This window comes from Trichosporon asahii (assembly GCF_000293215.1).
Source record: "Trichosporon asahii var. asahii CBS 2479 unplaced genomic scaffold scaffold00075, whole genome shotgun sequence".
In the NCBI taxonomy this organism is placed as follows: Eukaryota; Fungi; Basidiomycota; class Tremellomycetes; order Trichosporonales; family Trichosporonaceae; genus Trichosporon; species Trichosporon asahii.
The window spans coordinates 1,585,053-1,603,939 of NW_014040850.1; the positions used below are offsets into that span (position 1 = coordinate 1,585,053).

An 18,887-nucleotide genomic window follows, 5' to 3' on the forward strand; every position below is an offset into this window, starting at 1 on the left:
GCTCGCGTTGAGAGCAGGACGTACAGGTCACCCTTCCGTCCTACAAACAGACTGCGGTGGTCAGCTTATGCCCATTCAAGGATCGCGAAAGCTTGAAGGCGTACGTCATCTCAGCTTGAAAGGAGCAACCTCTGCCACGTCGTGATGATCGGCGCCCTTCCTCGCCTCACTCACATGATGGCGACAGCAGCTGTCCGCTTCCGTGGCACAGGGTGCGGCAGCGGGGTCGGCGTGTACTCAAGAAAACGGTGAATGCATCTGGGGTCAGCTCGTTACGCAATCCTAGCTGCAGATTCAAGGGTTGAGTCATCAGGCTCTTCTACCCCCGAATGTTGGGTTAGATCACTCCGAACCAAATATAGAGCTCGGTTGACGAGGATGCAGCGACGAGCCACGGCAGCACTCACTGCAGACTTTCCGGCTTCAGCGGAAGAACGAGAGACTCGATGGGCTCCGGATTGCGCGGCGACATGGCCCCCGTTAGTTGTTGGTGGCCGGCGAGTGGGGAAAGGAGTGTTGAAGAGTCGCGACATCTCGGCCGGTGGCAATAACCGACCGGGTACGAGTCGGCGATCAGCGACACTGTGGCGGGCGGTCACCGATTACCGTGTCTCATGACTTAATATTGACATCAAGCAGGCGCAGACGGGAGATTAGCAAATAAGAGACTTAGTCCTCATCTGTTTGCCACGCTCAGCGAGCCGAGTGCTTGTCCTGCTCTAATGCAGACGGGATGCGATCGTGGTCGCTATCGGCTGTGCCCCGCCACTATCAGAAGTGGAGGTCTGAAACGTGGCCCTGGCACGCACGTCACTTACGCCATCATCCGCGCATCTAACCTGGAAATTCACAATCACTCATCACCACACGACCTTCACGACCCATGACGCACCTGGCGATCTGCACGCTAGCACTCGCTGCGCTGGCAGGTGCGAGCCCGTCGGGACTGCAGGACCTGGCTGCGTACCCGAAGTACGAGGTGCAGTTCCTCGCCGACCGGCCCATCAAGCTGAGCGACGCGCAGCGGTGCGAACGATACGGTCTCGCGAGCGACGACGACTGGCTCGACCTGCGGCCACGATCAGGGAATGAGAAGCGCGACAAGGATCGGGGCCGGATAGAGGGCTCGTCCTCTGCGACGCAAGCGTCGACATCAACTGAGGTCACGAGGGACGACCTCGAGAAGGGGCACCAGGTCCAGGCTCGGCAGACGGGGGAGGTTGCTGGATCGCAAACGTCACCGAAGCTCATTCGCATGCACTTCACGCATGAGGAATATGACGTGCCGCATGCGTATATGTGCGCCCTTCCCAGCAAGAACACTACGGACGCGCAGCAGGCTGCGGCGAGGGCGAAGCAGGACGAGCCGGAGCCGGATCCTAATAAGTCCTGGCAGGCGCTGGACTACCTCGAAGACAGGTGTCTCTACGCTACACACGGCTGGTTTACATATGCGTAAGTTGTCCGTTCTTGAGTGCTCTAACTGAATCCAGGTACTGTCACAACCAGTACGTGCGACAGTTCCACCAGGCGCCGGGCGGCAAACCTGGCCCGAACGGCTTCGAGCCGAAGGAAGACACGAACTACGAGGCGTACAACCTTGGCTTCTCGAAGGGGAAATATCACGAATACGAGGAAGCTGCGATGCCCGAGACGACGTTCGGTATCGGGCCGTGGTCGCGCTACCTCGTGCAGCGGTGGACGTTCGGCACTAAGTGCGCCGAGACGCGGAAGCCGCGTGAGGTCGAGGTGCAGATGCACTGTAGTCTGAGCAGCGGCGACTCGATCTTCATGATCAAGGAGGTCTCGCTGTGTCAGTATGTGCTCGTCATTTACACGCCCAGTCTGTGCTCGTTGCCCGCCTTCCGGCCGCAGAGCGCCCTGGACGTAGAGCCCGCTGGCATCAAGTGCCGCGAGCTGATGGAGGATGATCAGTTCGAGCAATGGAATACGGAGCGCATCGAGCGCGAGCGCCTCGAACACGAGGGCAAGCTCCTCGAGGCTGCCAAGATCGAGAAGGAGAAGAAGGCGAAGGAGGACGCTGAGAGCCGGATCCGCGAGAACTCGGAGGTGGAGAAGGACGAGAAGGCTGCCAAGAAGGACGAATCGGACTCGGGCGCTGAGGGGCAGAAGGGCGGGAAGAAGGGGAAGAAGGGAAGCCACATCATTACTGAGGACGATCTCGCTGCATTCAAGATCGCCGGCGGTGACATGGACGAGACTACCAAGGCCCTCATTCTCGAAGCCGTGCGTAAAGCGTTCGGCGCGGGAGGTGAGGGCGAGGACATTGAGATCAGTTTCCTCGGCCTGCACGACGACGACGACATACCGGCAGGCGGAGGCGGGTTCGGACTTCCGGTGATTACGCTGGAAGACTTGGCCGAGGGTGGCAAGGGCGCGAAGGATTCGAAGGAGGCGCAGGACCTCAAGAACCCGAAAGATGCCGAGAAGAAGCGCAAGGACGACAGGCACAGACCCACGGTGCAGTTCCGTAACCGCGAGGTCGGCAACATGGGCGTTCGGGAGGAGAAGAAGCAGGAGGACAGGGCGGGCACAAAAGTTGACGCGGCCGAGAGGGCTGGCAAGCCAAAGGCGAAGGATGGTGGCGACGAGCAGCCCACTGCGCTCCGGGACGAGCTGTAGCCGTATTGTGTAGATTCCATAGACGATGTCACTCGCATATCTGATTATCCGTGATGCTGGGTGTGGGTGCGTCAGCCGCGTGCCCGACTTGCCTGATGTGCCGGACTGATGTTGAGGGCGTGCGTTTCAGCCACTGCACGGACTTCGGATTCGGCAATCATCAGGATGTCGCTCTCAGAACCGAACGGTTAGCGGGGGGTCGTTGGCGTCGGTCTTCGAGAAGCAAGGCCGCTTGCTAACTGTGCCCGTGTGCCCTTCATGTACCTCTTGCCCCGTGTGTCTCTAGCGCCCGCTCGTTATTTCTTGACTAGATGCATACACAGCAACGCTGGCGGTTGGACGCAGCCCGTCGGTTGTGGGCTCTACTAAACCAGGGGTACCAAAACGAAACAGACAGGACAGGGATGTTTATGGCATTTATCGATAGGTGGGAATGGGGTTTAATGGGGGTACTGTAGGTGTGTGTTGCTGGCTTACGAGGATCAGCCTGTGTGTATCCAAGGCAGCCGAGGGGAGAGGTCGAACTCTGCCCTTTTAGCTTGTTGTTCTAAAGGTGTGGTGGTGTCGCAGGTGACTTAGACAATGTCCCAAAGCTCCTCCATGGCGCAGCAGAACTTGCCGCACGCGACCGAGGCAGACAGAGAATAATCTGAGATGGAGATCTTCTGGTCAACGTAGTGGTCGGCGAAGTTGTCCGGTCCACGGGCCATGGCTCCGACGAAGACACAGATCGAATGCGTCTCGGGCAACGTCGGGAGGAACTGGGAGAGACGGACCGTCGGCGCGTCACCGGAGAGGGTGAGCTTGATCGTGTTCGTAGGCAGGTGGTCGGTGATGGGGTTCTTGATGACACGGAGAAGCTTCTCAGAGCCCTGGACACCACGAATGCTGAGCTTGTGGAGAAGCTGGACTGCACTTGTCAGTTGCGCCGTCTGTCAGCCAACTCACCCATGAGACCAGAGAAACGCTTGAACGTTCTCGGTATCCTGACGCTGGGGTTAACCTCGATGAGAACGCCCTTGGCAGTGTGAATGTACACCTGAAGAAGGCCAGCCTTGTTCAGGGGAGAGTCGAGCAGCGTAAGGAGACACTGGTGAGTAATATCCGGACGCGCGTCGGCAATGTCACGGCCGGTCTTGGCCAGGATACCCTGGTGGTCGTCACAGTTCAGAAGAGCGTACTTCGCGTCCTTGCCCTTGGACGACGACGAGTTGATCTTGTACGCCTCGAGACAAGCCTGTGAATGTTAGCTCACTGCTGACAAATGAACGAGAACCGAAGAAACCAGCGCCGCGGCTAGCTTCCACCGTTCTCACGCGAGTTGACGGCCTGCCTCCGACACCCTAGCATGCAAGAATACCCACCTGGCTGAGAACCACGATCAGTCGACGCCTGTTCTCCTTCTCCTCTCCGGTCTTGACAGTCGTAGCCGCCTGAGGGACCATGTTGGCGGCAGCGGCTGGTCTCCTGCTGCAAGGCAGAGGACGGGTGACACGGCTGGCCGCAACGGCAGCGTTGAGCTTCTCGCGAGTGTCCGAGTCGATCTCCTTGGCACCTCCGTGGATCTGGCCGCCCTCACCCGTCGTGACACTAGGGTTAGGGGCGGAAGCGGCGCTCGCGGCGACGGCGGGGTCCTCTTCCTCCATCTTGGGGCGAGGCTGGAAGACGGGCGCTTCCGCCGACATCTTGGAGGTCTTGGGAGGAGGGAGCATCGAGTTGGATCCGCGCCTCTTGGGTTGGCTGAAGTTGCGAGTCGACATGGTACGAAGAGTGCGAGCAGCCAAGAGGGATAAATATGGCAGCGAATCGTCAGTACTCGGCGTGACGAACTTCTCAGCCAACTTTTGCTGCGGGATCAAAATTAGCGCTTCCCTAATGCAACCATTCAAAGGACCCATTACACCTGCATCATTGGTTCAAATGGCGGTAAATCTTATGATATTAGGATTACAGTCACATTCTTTCACGGCCACCGGATCCCTCGGATCAACGCCGGACGTTCGCCCGGCATCTTCGGCAGCGCAACACATAGCGCGCTCTTATCTCATCATGCACAATCAAACGTTATCAGTCACAGAACTGCAGCAGATGGAATTAGGGGGGCGATGGATGCATCGATACAAACACACTTTACGCTACTGAACCAAAAGGACGAGTTTAGGCAGCGAAGAGGGTGTTGGCGAACTCCTTGCCGGCACGGCCAGTCTTGGCAGTCTTCTTGGTCTTGCCAGCGGCCTTGCGCTCCTGGCGGAGGAGCTCCTGGCGACGGAGGGTCTTGGCGTAGGGGTTGAGGCGGAAGAGAACAGCCTTGTTGCGGAGGGGGTTCTTCTTCTGGGTGAAGGGACGCTTCTGGGTAGGCTGGCCGGCAGGGCGGACAACCGACTGGATCTCGTCGGAGTTGATGATGCGGGTAACATCGGTGTTCGAGATCTTGGCCTCGGGGAGGGTGAAACCAGACTTGTTCTCGTAGATCTTGTCGAGGGCCTTGAAGGCGTCCTCAGTCCAGATGACGAAGCGACCAACGTGGCCACCAGGGGCGAGCTGGAGGAGGTTGAGGGCGTCAACGGGCGAGGTCTCGACACCGGGGACGTTGCGGAAGGCACGAACGATGCCCTCGTCCTTGCCGTAAACGACAAGGGGGCCGCGGCGCTGGCGGTAGCGGCGGTTGCGCATCTTGCCCTTACCGGCGCGGATCTTGCGAGAGTTGGAGACCTTGGCGACGTCGGGGTAGGCGGCGAGCGACTTCAGGAGCTCGACGGCGGCCTTGGTCTTCTCGGTCTTCTCAGCAGCGGAGGAGATGACGAGGGGGACCTCCTGGATCTTCTCGATGCGGTGGCCGCGAGCGAGAACGAGCGAGGGGAGGGCCGAGGCAGCCAGAGCCGAGGCGACGGCGTAGCGACGCTGGTTCTGGTTGACCTTGACGTGCCACTTGCGCCAGGTCTTGGTGGGGGCGAACATGCGACCGCCACGGCACATGTTACCGAAGGCGGCCTGACCAGAGCGCTGGGTACCACCACCGCCGACACGGGGGATACGAGCGACGGCACGACCAGTACCCCACGACTCGGCGGAGGTCTGGTGACCGGCGTTCTCAGCAACGGCGTAAGCCTGACGACGGTTCTTGGCGATCGACTTGTGGACGGCCTGGACAACGTCGATACGGATGGGAGCCGTGAAGACAGCGGGGAGGGGGACAGAGCCCGAGGCCTCGCCGGAGGCAGAGAAGACGGAAACGGTGGGGCGGGCAGCCATTCTGTCAGGTCAGCTACGTTGCAACACAAATTTCAAGATCTTGCGGCAAGGTGACTATTTCGAGGTCTCTTCGCAAACGCTGTGTTCCGTCCTCTTCTAGGCACCACTCAGCAGGGCACCTTCGCAGAAGCCGTTGTCGGAGCACGGCTCTACGCCCTGCGTTGCTTCTCCAGTCTCCAGTCCTTCAGAAAGCCTCAACGAGTCCTCGATTAGTCGTGCGAGGCGTTACCCGATCTTCTGATCCTTCTTCTCTTCCGTTCCATGTGACTCCCGTCCTGCCTTGACGTTCCAGCCGCATGTTCCATTGAAATTGTCCTTGCCGCTGAGATCGTCGCGCGCACTCACTTGTTTTCTGGTCGAAGTTGAGGGATGGGGAGGAAGGGAAGGTCAGAACGCAAGAAAACTCAGCGGCCAGCAGCAGCGCCCGCCAGGCCACCCACGAGCCAGGCACGCACCAGTGCCTCACTCAGAGTTTTTGGCCACGAAGATGGAAACGCCGTTATTTCCGAGCGTGGCAACTGGAAAGCCATAGACCTCCACTTTCAACGTCCACCAGAGGTCTGGCGCGCACCTGGAGTCATACTGTCAAAGCTCCCTGTGATCAAAGTTGACCTCTACAGCACCGAGGGCACGGGAGCGACGGATAGGGCTTCAAAGATTGTGTATAGCATGTATAGTGGTCAAAATTGCTAAGGAATGCTACTCGTGCAATTGCAAGGCGGTAACCTCGCTGTCTCACCATAGCCAGTGTCTGTTGGTTGGCTCACCTGACGGATGCTTCAGCGCCCAGAGACAACGCAGACGTCCCCATAGGCCGACAGTGGAAGTGTACCACCCGAGACCGCACATCTGCGATGTCTGTGCGTGTAAGATCCCCTATGCATGCCATGCAGAGCTACAGAGCATGCAGAGATCGTTGAGGTTGAACGCTCGTTAGTTGCGGACCAATTAAGGAATGTTTCGCCGCTCACGCTTCACTACGAGCTCATGTCCCGAGATTTCGAGTTTCCGACGTTCATCGACGGACCACCATCAGCAAAATGGCCGCCAAAGCGAAGTCCCGGTAAGTTAAGACAGCCTTCGCGTACTCCGAACAGCAGCTAACGGAACCCAGGCGTATGCTGGTCAAGCTCGTCTCGACCGCCCTCACTGGCTACTTCTACACGACCTCGCGCATCCGTACCGCTCCGAAGCTCATGATGCTCAAGTACGACCCTCTCAGTGAGTAGCACGTTATCAGGAAGGCACAGAGTTGCAAACAAGGCTGAGCAGCTCAAGTCTCCGCGCTGAGCCTGCTTCTGCTGTCCACTGCTCTCGTGTGCTTCCTTGCAGGTGGAAGATTGGCTAACACTCTCAGTCAAGAAGAAGGTCCTCTTTGCCGAGGCGAAGATCAAGTAAACATCTCAACTCCGATACCCATATGCATAGATACCCGACTCCAGGATGGAGGGCGCAGAAGGATACGACACAACGGGGAACTCCACTGACTCCATCGTTCGGGCCCCGTCGCGCAACTCCCTGATCGACAGGAAGACCAACGTCCTCTACGCTGTCCAGTCTCGAACAAGAGCCAGGACGTCGCCGGTCTTGAGAGCTTTACCAACAGGCTGCGACAGTTCGAGCTTCGCTGCTTGATGCTGCCCTGGCTCTCCTGGGACGCGAACAAGAGTTACGTTCTGTGCTGTCAGCTTCAGGAGTTGTATTCAAGCCTTACCTGACCGTTGTTCAGCTTCGCCTTGCCGAGCAAGGTATCGTACACCTTTCCAACGGGAATAGCCTGATGTCAGCTTTAATCAAGAGCATCTGACCTCACGTTTGGAAGCCAGAGGCGCTCGGGCTTGGGCGTTCCCAGCTCCGCGGCGCGTTTGCTTGGATCGTACTTTGGCGGTCTGGCGCGCACTCTCTCCGCCGCCGCGACGACCCACTCCACAGCCACGGAGTCTTCTCGCTTGACTTTTGGGTCCAGCGGCTTGGCCAGAGATCGTGTCTTCATGCAGTGCAGCTTAAACACCTTGTCCTCCGCTGATGGTGTGGCAGCAGGCATCGGAGCAGCAGCTGTTGGTGCCGGGGCCGCGGTGGAGTCCGCTTGCTGGACCGAAGGCGGAACTGGTCTCTGTTCAGGCTTTGGAGGCTCCCGCTTCTTATCTACCTGCGGAGGCATCTTCAGGCGCTCGCGGTTTGCTGCGTTCGGGAAGTGCTTGCTCATCTCTTTCTTCGCCCGCTCTATACGTGCTTGCGTCGCATCTTGTCGCGCAGTGTCCTCTCTCGGCGCCTCGCAGTTGTGTGCGTTCTGGGATCGGTGGCTGCTGTCAGTTAAGAGACCCGTGGTAATCAGCTGGGACACATGCTCACATGAGGCAGAAGGCTTGCTTACATCCTTTGCACCTCACTTGCCGGGCAATGTCCTCGTCTGAGTCTTTTACTCCATCGACAGTGGTGTCTTCGTATCCTCCCAAGCTTTCTATCGTTTCAGAATCGCAGCCAGGGAGAGTGCACACCCCCTTGATCCGCTTCCGAGAGCTCTCCGCCACCGAACTCTCGACGGACGGAGAGTCTGCGCAGCCGTGTTGATGGACGTGCTCCTTGCAGAATGTCCCTAAGCAATGCGGGCAAGTGAAGGGCAGAAAGTCGACAAGGTTGCAGGTCTGACACTGTTTCCCGATATGCAGTGTTGCCATGGCTGGTCGTTGGGTGTTGAAAGGCGGCGGTTGGTACCGAAGTACAAGCGTCAACTGTCCTTCCTCGATCAGTGACGTACGGTACGGACGGGAGCAGATGAGCCGAAGTTGACTGTACTTTTGATCGCCGAGATTTGTTATTGCCCAGAGTATCCCAACATCCTACTCCACCCTCCTCTCATCATCGCGATTATCAAGCATGGAGGAAGACGCCGATCCGGAATTCCTCGAGCTCTCCGAGAGGCAGCGCGCTGCTATCGACCGGGCGTTTAATCGTGGTCTTCGCCGGCCCACGAAACGGCGGCGGCTCGACCGCAAGGCCAAATCGTCGGCCCGGTCAACTCCGGCTGGAGGTTTCCTCCCAGAAGATGACGAAATGGCTGGGGGATTCCTCCCAGACGATGATGCTGGCGGCTTCATACCCGACGACGATGCGGGAGGCTTCATCCCTGATGACGAGGGAGGAGGCTTCATCCCGGACGACGAGGAAGGTGGGGGGTTCGTAGCCGACGAGCTCTCCGCGGCATCAACGGCTCCGGCCACGCCATCCGAACGAGTACCAATCGGAAGAGTGCCAGCTCTCCTGGCATCACTTGGTCTGCCCTCGGACGAGGATGTCTTGTCCGTGTTCCGAGCTAGTGCTGCTGGCTGGGACGATGAAGAGGAAGGTAGCGGCGGCGCCGTGAGCCTGAAGGACTGGCGGGCCGTCTGTGCCGCTCTCATGACTCCCGGGAACGACGACGAATTGCAAGACGAAGGAGAAATTGACAATGCGGAAGACGACTTGAGCTCATTGTCCTCCGACGAGGACGACTTCAGGCCGTCAGGCGACGAAGATGAGGAGGACGAAGGATCCGAGTATGGGAAGAAGTCTGCATCAGCGACGCCAGCGCCAAGGCGGCGCCAGAAACGCCAGCCAAAAGTGCACCTCTCATCTCAGCAGAAGGAGCTCGGTCGTGACATCTGGGACATGCTTAAGCCGCAAGGCGGCGTTACGCTATCCAAGGAGGAAGTTAAGAAGTGGGCAAGGGAGATGGGAGAGATGTGGTCGGACGACGAGGTGAGTCTAGATTGTGCTTCGATGGTGACTCGATCCTAACAGGTAACAGATCACTGATATGGTCTCCATGTTTGCGAGTGGCGCCAATCAGCTGTCTTTTGATCAGTTCTGCAGCGTACTTCTGAGAGCGGGGCTTGTGTAACGTTACCCGCGCACGATCAAATTCAAGCACGCCGTTCATCAAGCGTGTTCGTCATTACGCCGTAAGCCTCTCCAATGCCAAAGCGCGTCGGCTCTGCCTCTACCTGCGCTATTCCTTGTTCGCATTGCAATGCCGCGCAGAAGCTTAGCGCTTCACTGTATAGTGGGAATGTTTAGCTTGAGTTGGAGGAGTCTCCGGCACTAGGAGCGTCGGCGACTCCGATATCCTCAGCGGAGCGTCTGATCGACATTCCGCCTCACTCTTTGCGCAGCGTTTGCTCCAAGCGCAAGTGCGTCTAAAAGTGTCATGTGCACGCCAGCGCGTAGCGTATCATGACGGTGACTCCCAAGGCGCATGTTGTACTTCCTAAATGTAGTAATTAGTCCGCTGCGCGATGGAAATTAGCGTGAGTTGAGAACGCGGTGTCTGGAAGTCTACGAACACTGACAACGGCAGGGCCGGTGATACTTCCGGCGCCCTCGGCGGCCGTGCATGCCAGGGCTCCGGTCCTTCTGACAGGAGTTGGGTTAATCAGTTGCCATATGGAGACGTACTCCTTTGATAGGGGGACGTAACAGAATTGGATCGTACGTTTATACGATGACGGTCCTGATGTCCTGAGTTATATTAGGTACATGACGCGCAGGATGAGCTGTGTGTGTTCTATGCGGGAGCAGGAACAGAGTTCTGTGGGTCGTCGCATTTCTCTCATCCGCCAGACGTAGCGGTCCCAGATAAGCGGACTGGTCACCCGTAACACCCGCATGAGCGGCTGACCATGCACACATGACTCTTGGGTTTCTGGTAACATGACAATTTCCCTGTCAGGATTGCGGATGGCGAGAGGGCCCAAGAGAAGGTAAGGGGTCTCTGGGGCCGCGGAAGGGTAGGACCTTAGTGCAGCAGTGGCTCCAGGCTGGCCGCCTAGCTCCGAGCTCTTCTGCAGCAGCGGGCGTGCGCTGTGATGCGTGGACATGGAAAGCATTGACGCCGGTCCGAGTGGAAAGGTCACCGACCACTAGCGTCACATTGATCAAAGGTTAATGGCTAATGGGAGATTACTAGTGGCGTACAGCACCCGCACTGAACCCAAATCAACCTCATCTTGCATAGCAGGCGCCGCCCTGGCCCTTCGTCGCTCACCTTGCTCTGCGCGTGCATCTTCCTTCTTCATCCATTTCTTGTTTCTCCCACTTCATCTCGCTCCAGCTCGAGGCTGCCTGGCCATTCTCGCTCTTCGGTCGGACGGTGCTAGGCGATCGCTAAGCCGCCTAGCGTCGACGAGTTCCAGTTCAACATCGCACCGCTCTTGCTGTGCTCAACATCGCCGTTTCCATCCCACATTCCTACCTCTAAACGTATCCTGCTTCACCCTCTCTCCTCTCCGACCTCGAGCTCATCCTCGATCTCGGACATACCGGTAGGGCTCTGTTAATCGCTTGACGGCTGTCATCGCTTTCAACACCCTATCTCTTTAATCGTTCGACCCCAATCCGGCTCCGACATTGAGGCCGGCGGCGATCTCTTATTATTGTCCACACCTCTATCACGTCCAGTGTATCTATATCGCAGATCCGACACGTTCCCTTCACGATCTTCTCGACTCCCCCAAACAAATACACGATCGTTCCAGTGCCTCCCACCTACGCCGACACTGTATCGCTACCTGTAAATCGAAAATCACCCAACACACCCCGCATGCTGTTGGATTCACAGTAAAATTGCTCCGGACAATCTACTCAATTGCACTACACTGTCAGCCATGAGCACTGCCGGGGAAGGCAGTAAGAGCGGTGAGATCTGGTCTCGGAAGAGATGTCGGGGCGTCATGTGCTGACGAGATAGGCTCAAGCGCTGAGTTCGTGACAGTAATGTCACCCATTACTGACCCCAGGCCCGATGCGTCCAAGAAGGATGCCCCCCCCAACCCCCCTCCCAGTGAGCACACTGATGCAACTCGACGGCTGACGTACAGAAAAGACACCGGGCGGAACTGGCCCCAAGAAGGTCGATGTCTCTCACTTCCCTCATTACGGTTTGAAGCGTGGGATGGCGTGCACGTTCTGCAGGCGGCGGAAACTCGTAAGTCACCGTGACGTGGGAACGTCGCCGATGTAACAAGCTGACCGCTTCAGAAATGTTCAGGTGATCGCCCGATGTGCACGAACTGCACAAAGTACAACAAGGTGTGCGAATATGGGCCGCCGGTGAAGGCTCCCAAGCCTCCGAAAAATCCGCCGCCGCAAGCACTATACGATGTCAATGGCAACCAGCATATCCCAGGCATGGTGCATCCTCAGCCGGACAATGCTGCTGCAAACGGAATGAGCGTCGGCATGCTCTACACGGGAGAACCCCCGTCGTCCTTCGACTTCATTGGGCAGGGTATTCCTGACCCGGGCCCAATGAACAGCATGCCCATGCCGAACATGCCACCCGCCAGCCTGGGGAATGACCTGAATGGGATGAACTCCTTCAGTGCCAATTTATCGACCCCATCGCCCTTCGTTGCCGACCAGGCTCAGCCTATCATTGGCATGCCGCCTTATGTTCCTTCGACCGGCCCAGAAGTCTACTACGACCCCGCTATGTGGGTCCCGACCTCTGCAGATGGGGTGCCACAGCAGGTGTTTGACATTTCACAAATGTCGGGAGCTCCTGAACCAATGCAGGCGCAGTTCCAATCGCCGATGGAGGCACAGGGATCACAGCAGGCCCAACAGACCCAACCATTCGCGTCGAACATGAACACAGACTACCAGCAGCCAATGTTCGAGTCACCCGCGCCCTCCGCCCAATCAAGACAACAGAGTGTCTTGACGACTTCGAGCGCGGGCTCTCGAGTTGGATCCGCAGCCAACTACATCACGACTGTTTCGGATCCGCCGACCCCAGATGGGCTTGGAGCTGTGTCAGGGTCGACCCCTAACTCGGAGGACAATGCGTCGGGCACCGAGCGACCGAAAGCCTCGAGGATGTACCGGCAAACGGCCAGCATATATGTGGCGGACGCCGGAACGAATGTTGATGGCCTGACGGAACGCCTGGGCGAGTTCTTGTTCTCTCCGAACAGCTCGGCTGTCAAGGACGATGAGCAAATCAGGCGAAGGAAGAAGGGAAGCGGCAACGTCCTCCTGAAGCCGGACGGGACCTCTGTGAAGCGCATGCGAGCGGAATACGACGGTCTTCTGGACTCGTTCCGCTCAATCCTTCTGGACTGCTTCCTCGCTCACGTCACTTTGTTCTTCGAGATGAGCGTTCCTCGATTCAGGTACCGGATGACCTTCGCCGACCGAAGGCGGCCGTCTCTTGCGCTGCTCAACACGATGTACCTCTGGGCTACGAGAATCTCGAACGCGCCTCAAATGTCGAACATGGAGAAGCAGTTCTTCGAGCAAGCGTGCACCCACCTCGACATTTCGACATCGACCGTGGACAGACTCATCGATGGAGTGCGTGCTGCTATGCTGCTGTCGGCGTATTCTTACGCCTCGGGACGTCACCACGAAGGCTGGTGCCTCGGTGGCTTGGCTGTGAGGGTGGCGGTCTCCTGTGGTCTGCACCGTATCTCTTCGATGACCCTGCGTCCACCGCCACCAAGAAACCCCTTCCTCCGAAACCAGCACTCCCTCCTCCCGCCGCCAGAGGATGCAGTGGAGCTCGGCGAGAGGATCCACGCCTTCTGGGCTGCCTTCTCTATTGATCGTGCCGGTGCTCTCGCCACTGGCTATCCGAGCGGAATGCACGATGACGACATCAAGACGCCCTTCCATCGCCCTCTTGCCGACATCTCGGCCGGCATGGTTTCCGAGATAGACGATATCACCGTGAAAGATTTGTTCCTCGGCAATGTCGGTGACACACAACGTGACAATCACTACATCCGATGGCTCAAGGTGGTCATCATCCTCGAACGAGCGTCGAAGCTCGCTTACCTTGAGCCCGACGATGACTCACCTTACTCTCAGGCTTGGAACAAGTACCACCTGACGCTGCACCGTGATCCCGATCAGCCCAAGCCCCCAGCTTACCTCGACCAGCCGAAGTATCGCAACCCGGGGCGCTTCCGTGGTTGTCTGCTCGCGAACGAGCAGTTCACCAACTGCTTGGGTGAGGACGGCGTGTTCCCGGTGACGAGACGCGCCCATGCGGAGCAGGACGGCCAGCCTGAGCCGGAGATCACTCCTGCCACCTTGATGCTCCACCACATGATCGCGGCGGTCCACATGGTTCTGCACGACATCAATTCACTCGAAGTAGAGAACACTGAGGCAGTCATGGCCGCCCGCAGAAGCGTTACGCTGTTCCGTGCGGTGCCCCCGATTCCCTTCACGGAGGTTGACGCCTTCGTCGTGCTCGTCTGGAGTATGATTGCGAAGGTCCTGATCAAGGAGGCGCACCGTCTGACGCTGGTTGGTGATTCGGAGAATGCCAACATCACCGCCGGCGACGCCGACACAGCTATCGCCGAGATCCGCCGCATCGCGCTGACGATGCACCTTGCGCGGACTCAGGCCAATGCTCTTGACGAACTGAAGCAAGCTGCGCTTTCTGCTGGCCCTCAGCCTGGACTTTCCTCCATGTCTCTTGAACAATTCATGTTCCCCACGCCAATGTAATGGCCTTCACCACTCAACGACCCCATCTTGACCTCTAACGTTTGTTTCATTACGCTCATATGGGTTTTGTTCCTGTAGACCAACGACTGTGCTTCCCTGTATCTAGATGATCTATGGACGTTTTGCCGATGTCACTTCGAGTCTCCGATAAGAGCGGCAACCTCTCCGCCAGTCGGGCGGGGACCCCTGATGCTTTGCAGGTCGGCTGTTGGGCCCGCCCGTAGTGTGCTGTAAGTTGATGACTACTAATGCAACTGCAGAGTCTGATGCCGTTGGACCGACGCTCCGGCGACGGACATGTCGATGCATGTGGTGCGTGCAAGCGAGGGCGGGTGAAGAGTCCACGTGATGTTTCTGGTGCGATTGTTGGGGTTCGGATCGGGTGCGACCGAGACCACACCGATGGCGATCAAGTAGCCGGTCCCCGTACCTTTGGTGTGAGTACAAAAGACTTGTCTTTGTCAGCTTCCACATCGCCCACGCCTCCTTCGTTCAACATCGCAACCTACTCACCATGCCCATCGTTCTCGTTGCCAAGCTCCGCGCTACCAGCCCCGAGGCTGCCGACAAGATTGAGCAGGGTGAGTGCAGTACCGCGACTGTCTTCCCCGTGTTGCGTCGGCCATTTAGCTACCTCACCTTATGCGGTTCACCCAAGCTGACATCCAGGCCTCAAGGCGATCCGCGACTACGCTACTTCCGACAAGGAGCCCGGCTGCCTCCTCTACTACCCCGCTAGGCACAACGAGGACCCCCTCGCCTTCACCGTCTTCGAGGAGTACAAGGACCAGGAGGCCATCGCTAGTACGTGAAGCCCTATCTCCGCGGTGGGAATACTGACACGGCGCCCTGTAGCCCACATGAAGACTGAGGTCTTCCAGAAGTTTGCGTCCGACGAGTCCGTCTTCGAGGGCGGCGTCAAGGGCCTCGACCTCCAGTACTACACCCGCATTTGAGCGGGTCGACGTGGGTTGTTCAGAAGATGCATAAAATGCATGAGAAGGGAGGCGTCGCACCGATTGACTCGTGGCTTATCGGATTTCCTGTCCGCACAATGCCGCCGGTCTGCCGGCGAGTCAAGTGACTCCAGTGACACCTGTCAGCCGCCATGTCATCATTCGAGATAAGCTCAGCCAAGCCATTCCGTCCGCATGTCAGCGGCGGGATGGGACTGGAGCAACAAGAGGCTTACAGTCTTTCCGAGACGCATTCCACTATGCAGCCGCCTGACGATAACGAAGGCTTTCGACCAGTTATGTCGTACGCTGCAGCTGGCCGCAGGATCGGCTCGTCTGGTATTGGGTTGGAGCGCGGGGCTGTCACCGGCCCTGTGGAGGAGGGCCGCGACCAATCCGTTGAGAGCCGCCCCGACACCCCACGTCTACCTCAGGATCTTGAGCATACGTCGCTATACGTCGACCGCACATATCAGATAACCGGCGGGGGGACCGTAGATCTTCAAACGAGCCAACCCCGCAGTCTCGTGACGGTTGTACGTATCACAGTTGCTCCTATGTCGGCCGACCACCTGAGTAGCGAAGCAAGCGAGAGCGGGCACCCATTCCGGAGTGGCAGCTGGGACCATTCAGAGCCGCAGGACAAGCTTTCCCTGTTTGATCACCTGCGCGCCGTACAATTCTCGTAACTGGAACCTAGACCTGGCCGTCGTGCTCGCGACAAGTCTAGCCGATGCCAGCCCTCAAGCAATTGGTCCACGCCCAGTGCACGGTAGTTGCGGATCGCCCACTGTCGCCTTCTTCTTGCCCGCCCGACGGCCTTCAGCTATTCCGGTCCAGTGAAACTGGGGCTCATTCTCGAGGAAAGCTCTATGGCTGGTCAGTCGGGTTTGTCTCTGCTTCCAGGCCCGATGGCGCCTTCGAATGACGTTCTGTATTTGGTTCCTGCGCAAGCCCTGCTCGCAACCCTGCTTCGGCGGGCTCACATGATGAGATCTGAGCCGTCTTTGCCGTCTCCTGCCGCCGCGTTTTCGGCCTTGTCTCGCAAAGTTGGGGACACTCATTGAGAGGCTGGGAGGTACACCCCCTGAGTTCACCGGCAGATTTCCCAGCATGTTGCTCGCGTCCGGGCTGCGCAAGCCAGAGAGCTGCGAGATGTGGGCAGTCCTCCCGTCCATATAAAGCGCCGAGGCTGATGATACTGCTGCGACATTCCCATCATCCTAGCCCTTATCTGATAAAATCGTCGGAATGAAGCTCACCGCCTTCGTCACTGTCGCTGCCCTCCTGGGCTCTGCCGTCGCCAAACCCGTGCCGCACCGGGATGAGTCCGACGACAACGACGACAAGTGGGACCACTGGAAGGGCAACAAGGGCAAGGGCCACCACCGACACGATCGCCCATGGGTCAAGGCGAACGAACTGCACCAGTACTCGAACATCGCCGCCCTGACGGAGGGTGTTGCCGCGAACGGCACCCTCATCGAGAACGTGCTCAAGTACGGTGACCTGGGTCTCGGCACGTTCGGCGAGCTGCGCGGAGAGATGATCGTCGTCGACGGCGTGGTGTACCACGCCACGGCCGATGGACAGGTGTCCACGCCCGACCCGTCCGAGACGGAGACACCTTTCATGGCCGTGACGCAGTTTGAGCCCGAGGCGGAGGCTAGCGTGCAGGTAGCGAACATGACCGACTTCTCCGCCCAGCTGCCGTCTTGGTGGGGCAACATTACTATCCGCAACCAATTCGTCTCGTACCGTCTCGACGGAACGTTCACGCTCCGCATCCGAGCGCCCCCCGGCCAGGCGTACCCGATGGAAAACCTTGCCGGCGTCTCGTCCCGCCAGGTCGAGTGGACTCACGCCAACATCAAGGGAAGCATGGTCGGTTTCCACACGCCCAAATACGCTGGTCAGATCAACGCTGCCGGTGACCACCTCCACTTCATCTCCGAGGACCGCAAGATCGGAGGCCACGTACTCGAGTTCAAGACCGAGGGCGAGGCCAACATCCAGCTCGCGCGCATGCCGTCGTTCCACGTCGAGGTTCCCACCGACGGACAGTTCACCGGAATCGACCTGGGCACTGGCTGCAAGTAGGAGGTCCCATGGGCGTTGCCGTGCATAGAAAATGGACAGTGAACCTGTAGATACCTGTATGGACATGAGTGAAGGACTTCCAGGACGGGTTCCTCACGGAACGACTCGCGGTTTAATACGGGCAGTCATCAGGATCACGAGTATCCGTGCATCGTGCCCCGACCTTGCAGTCACTTCTGATTAGATTGCGGACGGGTTATCGGAACCGTACGTGAGTCAGTTTCCGTAGGTCAGTAGGAAGGTGCAGGTGCTCACCGAGTCGGACATGCCCCGGACATGTTCAAGATCAGAAAAGATATAAGCGACACAGCTCTATCCACTTGAACGTCAATAACAACTCTGTAGCTGCCAGCCTTAACGGCACTAATGGTTTGGCTACATCTCCGCAGCACAAAGAGGAACGGGCGGTTCATGGCCGACGTCGCGCGGTTCGACGCTCCAGACATAATCTGTCCCTCATTGCACGTACGAGCGCGCGGTGCAACCCAGCACGGCACAGGTGCGGCGCCGTGGCGCCTCAACGGTTTGCGCAAGCATTTGTGCCTCCAGCCGGACAGCAGCTCGTTTCTCAAGCCGTCGGCAAGTATTGCAAGCCTCAGGAGCAGATGCTACTGTGAGCCATTCGGGGATGCAGTGTGAATACGATGAGAATCTCGGGCACAGCGACCCCGGGACCGCGATACCCGTAGTAGCTGTTGTTCCTGTACGCAGGTCCGAGCGGCGTATGCTGCATGATGACGTTCTGCTGGGTCCACTGCGATTGCCAGGCCCCAGACTGGTCCACGGGAGCAGCCAAATAGCCAAGCTGCCAACGCCAAAGGCCACGGGCGCTCGACGCTTCCCGTGCGGTGGCGAGGGGTCATGGACTTCGCTGGCGACGCCATGTTAGTGGCAGTTACGAGCGACAAGGTTTGCTGGACAGTTGTGGTCATCGTTCCAGAGAACGCATGACCTCCCTGCCCACGGCTACGTCGCTGGGTTTGTAATGTCAACACAATCGAAGAGTACGACCGGGAGAGGCGATCTGGCAACTTCGAACTGAACTGACAATATTCTGCAGCCTGCTGACGGCAAGTGATTCACTCGATCGTCATGCGAACTGCTGGTGACCGAAGGTAAGCAACCGAGACGCTCTGCGTGCCGGCGGCGATAGTGTCATGCCCGCTTGCGGTTGACCGAACGGGCAGCTATCTGCCAGACTGATCTTCATGATCGAACCCTGATTCTGTGCGCTGCTGTGCGTTGAAGGAAGAGCTTCCTGTTGAGGTACGCAAAGCTCGCAAGCGCCCATGCGATGCCCAACGAAAGGCACAAGCTCCCCCCACCCATACTGAGCATGCAGACCTGCAAGCTGGAACCAGGTGAATCACAGAGGTTCTACGTACCCCCGCTGTTACATACGTTCAGGATTCATCAGGGGCGAGCACGAGCTAGGGG

General features: G+C 58.2%; 8 protein-coding genes across 8 annotated transcripts; 5 read left to right on the forward strand and 3 right to left on the reverse strand.

Annotated features, from left to right (window-relative positions):
• Positions 1-883: 883 nt before the first annotated feature.
• On the forward strand, positions 884-2,643 carry A1Q1_06117 (uncharacterized protein; the record flags this gene model as incomplete). The annotated part of the gene is made up of 2 exons (XM_014321326.1): positions 884-1,455; positions 1,494-2,643. 2 exons carry the CDS (start codon positions 884-886, stop codon positions 2,641-2,643), a joined length of 1,722 nt encoding a protein of 573 aa, XP_014176801.1.
• A 575-nt stretch (positions 2,644-3,218) lies between these two features.
• Positions 3,219-4,403, reverse strand: A1Q1_06118 (protein required for the maturation of the 18S rRNA and 40S ribosome production, Emg1p; the record flags this gene model as incomplete). Its single annotated transcript, XM_014321327.1, has 3 exons — positions 3,219-3,553; positions 3,592-3,880; positions 4,008-4,403. The coding sequence occupies 3 exons, from the start codon at positions 4,401-4,403 to the stop codon at positions 3,219-3,221; spliced, it is 1,020 nt and encodes a 339-aa protein (XP_014176802.1).
• Positions 4,404-4,800: 397 nt separating this feature from the next.
• A1Q1_06119 (Ras2) lies at positions 4,801-5,895 on the reverse strand (the record flags this gene model as incomplete). The annotated part of the gene is made up of 1 exon (XM_014321328.1): positions 4,801-5,895. The coding sequence occupies one exon, from the start codon at positions 5,893-5,895 to the stop codon at positions 4,801-4,803; it is 1,095 nt and encodes a 364-aa protein (XP_014176803.1).
• Positions 5,896-7,439: 1,544 nt separating this feature from the next.
• A1Q1_06120 (uncharacterized protein) lies at positions 7,440-8,573 on the reverse strand (the record flags this gene model as incomplete). The annotated part of the gene is made up of 4 exons (XM_014321329.1): positions 7,440-7,571; positions 7,610-7,654; positions 7,709-8,198; positions 8,248-8,573. 4 exons carry the CDS (start codon positions 8,571-8,573, stop codon positions 7,440-7,442), a joined length of 993 nt encoding a protein of 330 aa, XP_014176804.1.
• A 199-nt stretch (positions 8,574-8,772) lies between these two features.
• A1Q1_06121 (uncharacterized protein) lies at positions 8,773-9,775 on the forward strand (the record flags this gene model as incomplete). Its single annotated transcript, XM_014321330.1, has 2 exons — positions 8,773-9,633; positions 9,683-9,775. 2 exons carry the CDS (start codon positions 8,773-8,775, stop codon positions 9,773-9,775), a joined length of 954 nt encoding a protein of 317 aa, XP_014176805.1.
• A 1,871-nt stretch (positions 9,776-11,646) lies between these two features.
• Positions 11,647-14,394, forward strand: A1Q1_06122 (uncharacterized protein; the record flags this gene model as incomplete). Its single annotated transcript, XM_014321331.1, has 3 exons — positions 11,647-11,713; positions 11,751-11,857; positions 11,911-14,394. 3 exons carry the CDS (start codon positions 11,647-11,649, stop codon positions 14,392-14,394), a joined length of 2,658 nt encoding a protein of 885 aa, XP_014176806.1.
• A 514-nt stretch (positions 14,395-14,908) lies between these two features.
• On the forward strand, positions 14,909-15,350 carry A1Q1_06123 (uncharacterized protein; the record flags this gene model as incomplete). The annotated part of the gene is made up of 3 exons (XM_014321332.1): positions 14,909-14,975; positions 15,064-15,198; positions 15,250-15,350. 3 exons carry the CDS (start codon positions 14,909-14,911, stop codon positions 15,348-15,350), a joined length of 303 nt encoding a protein of 100 aa, XP_014176807.1.
• A 1,251-nt stretch (positions 15,351-16,601) lies between these two features.
• A1Q1_06124 (uncharacterized protein) lies at positions 16,602-17,450 on the forward strand (the record flags this gene model as incomplete). Its single annotated transcript, XM_014321333.1, has 1 exon — positions 16,602-17,450. One exon carries the CDS (start codon positions 16,602-16,604, stop codon positions 17,448-17,450), a length of 849 nt encoding a protein of 282 aa, XP_014176808.1.
• Between the last annotated feature and the right edge of the window lie 1,437 nt (positions 17,451-18,887).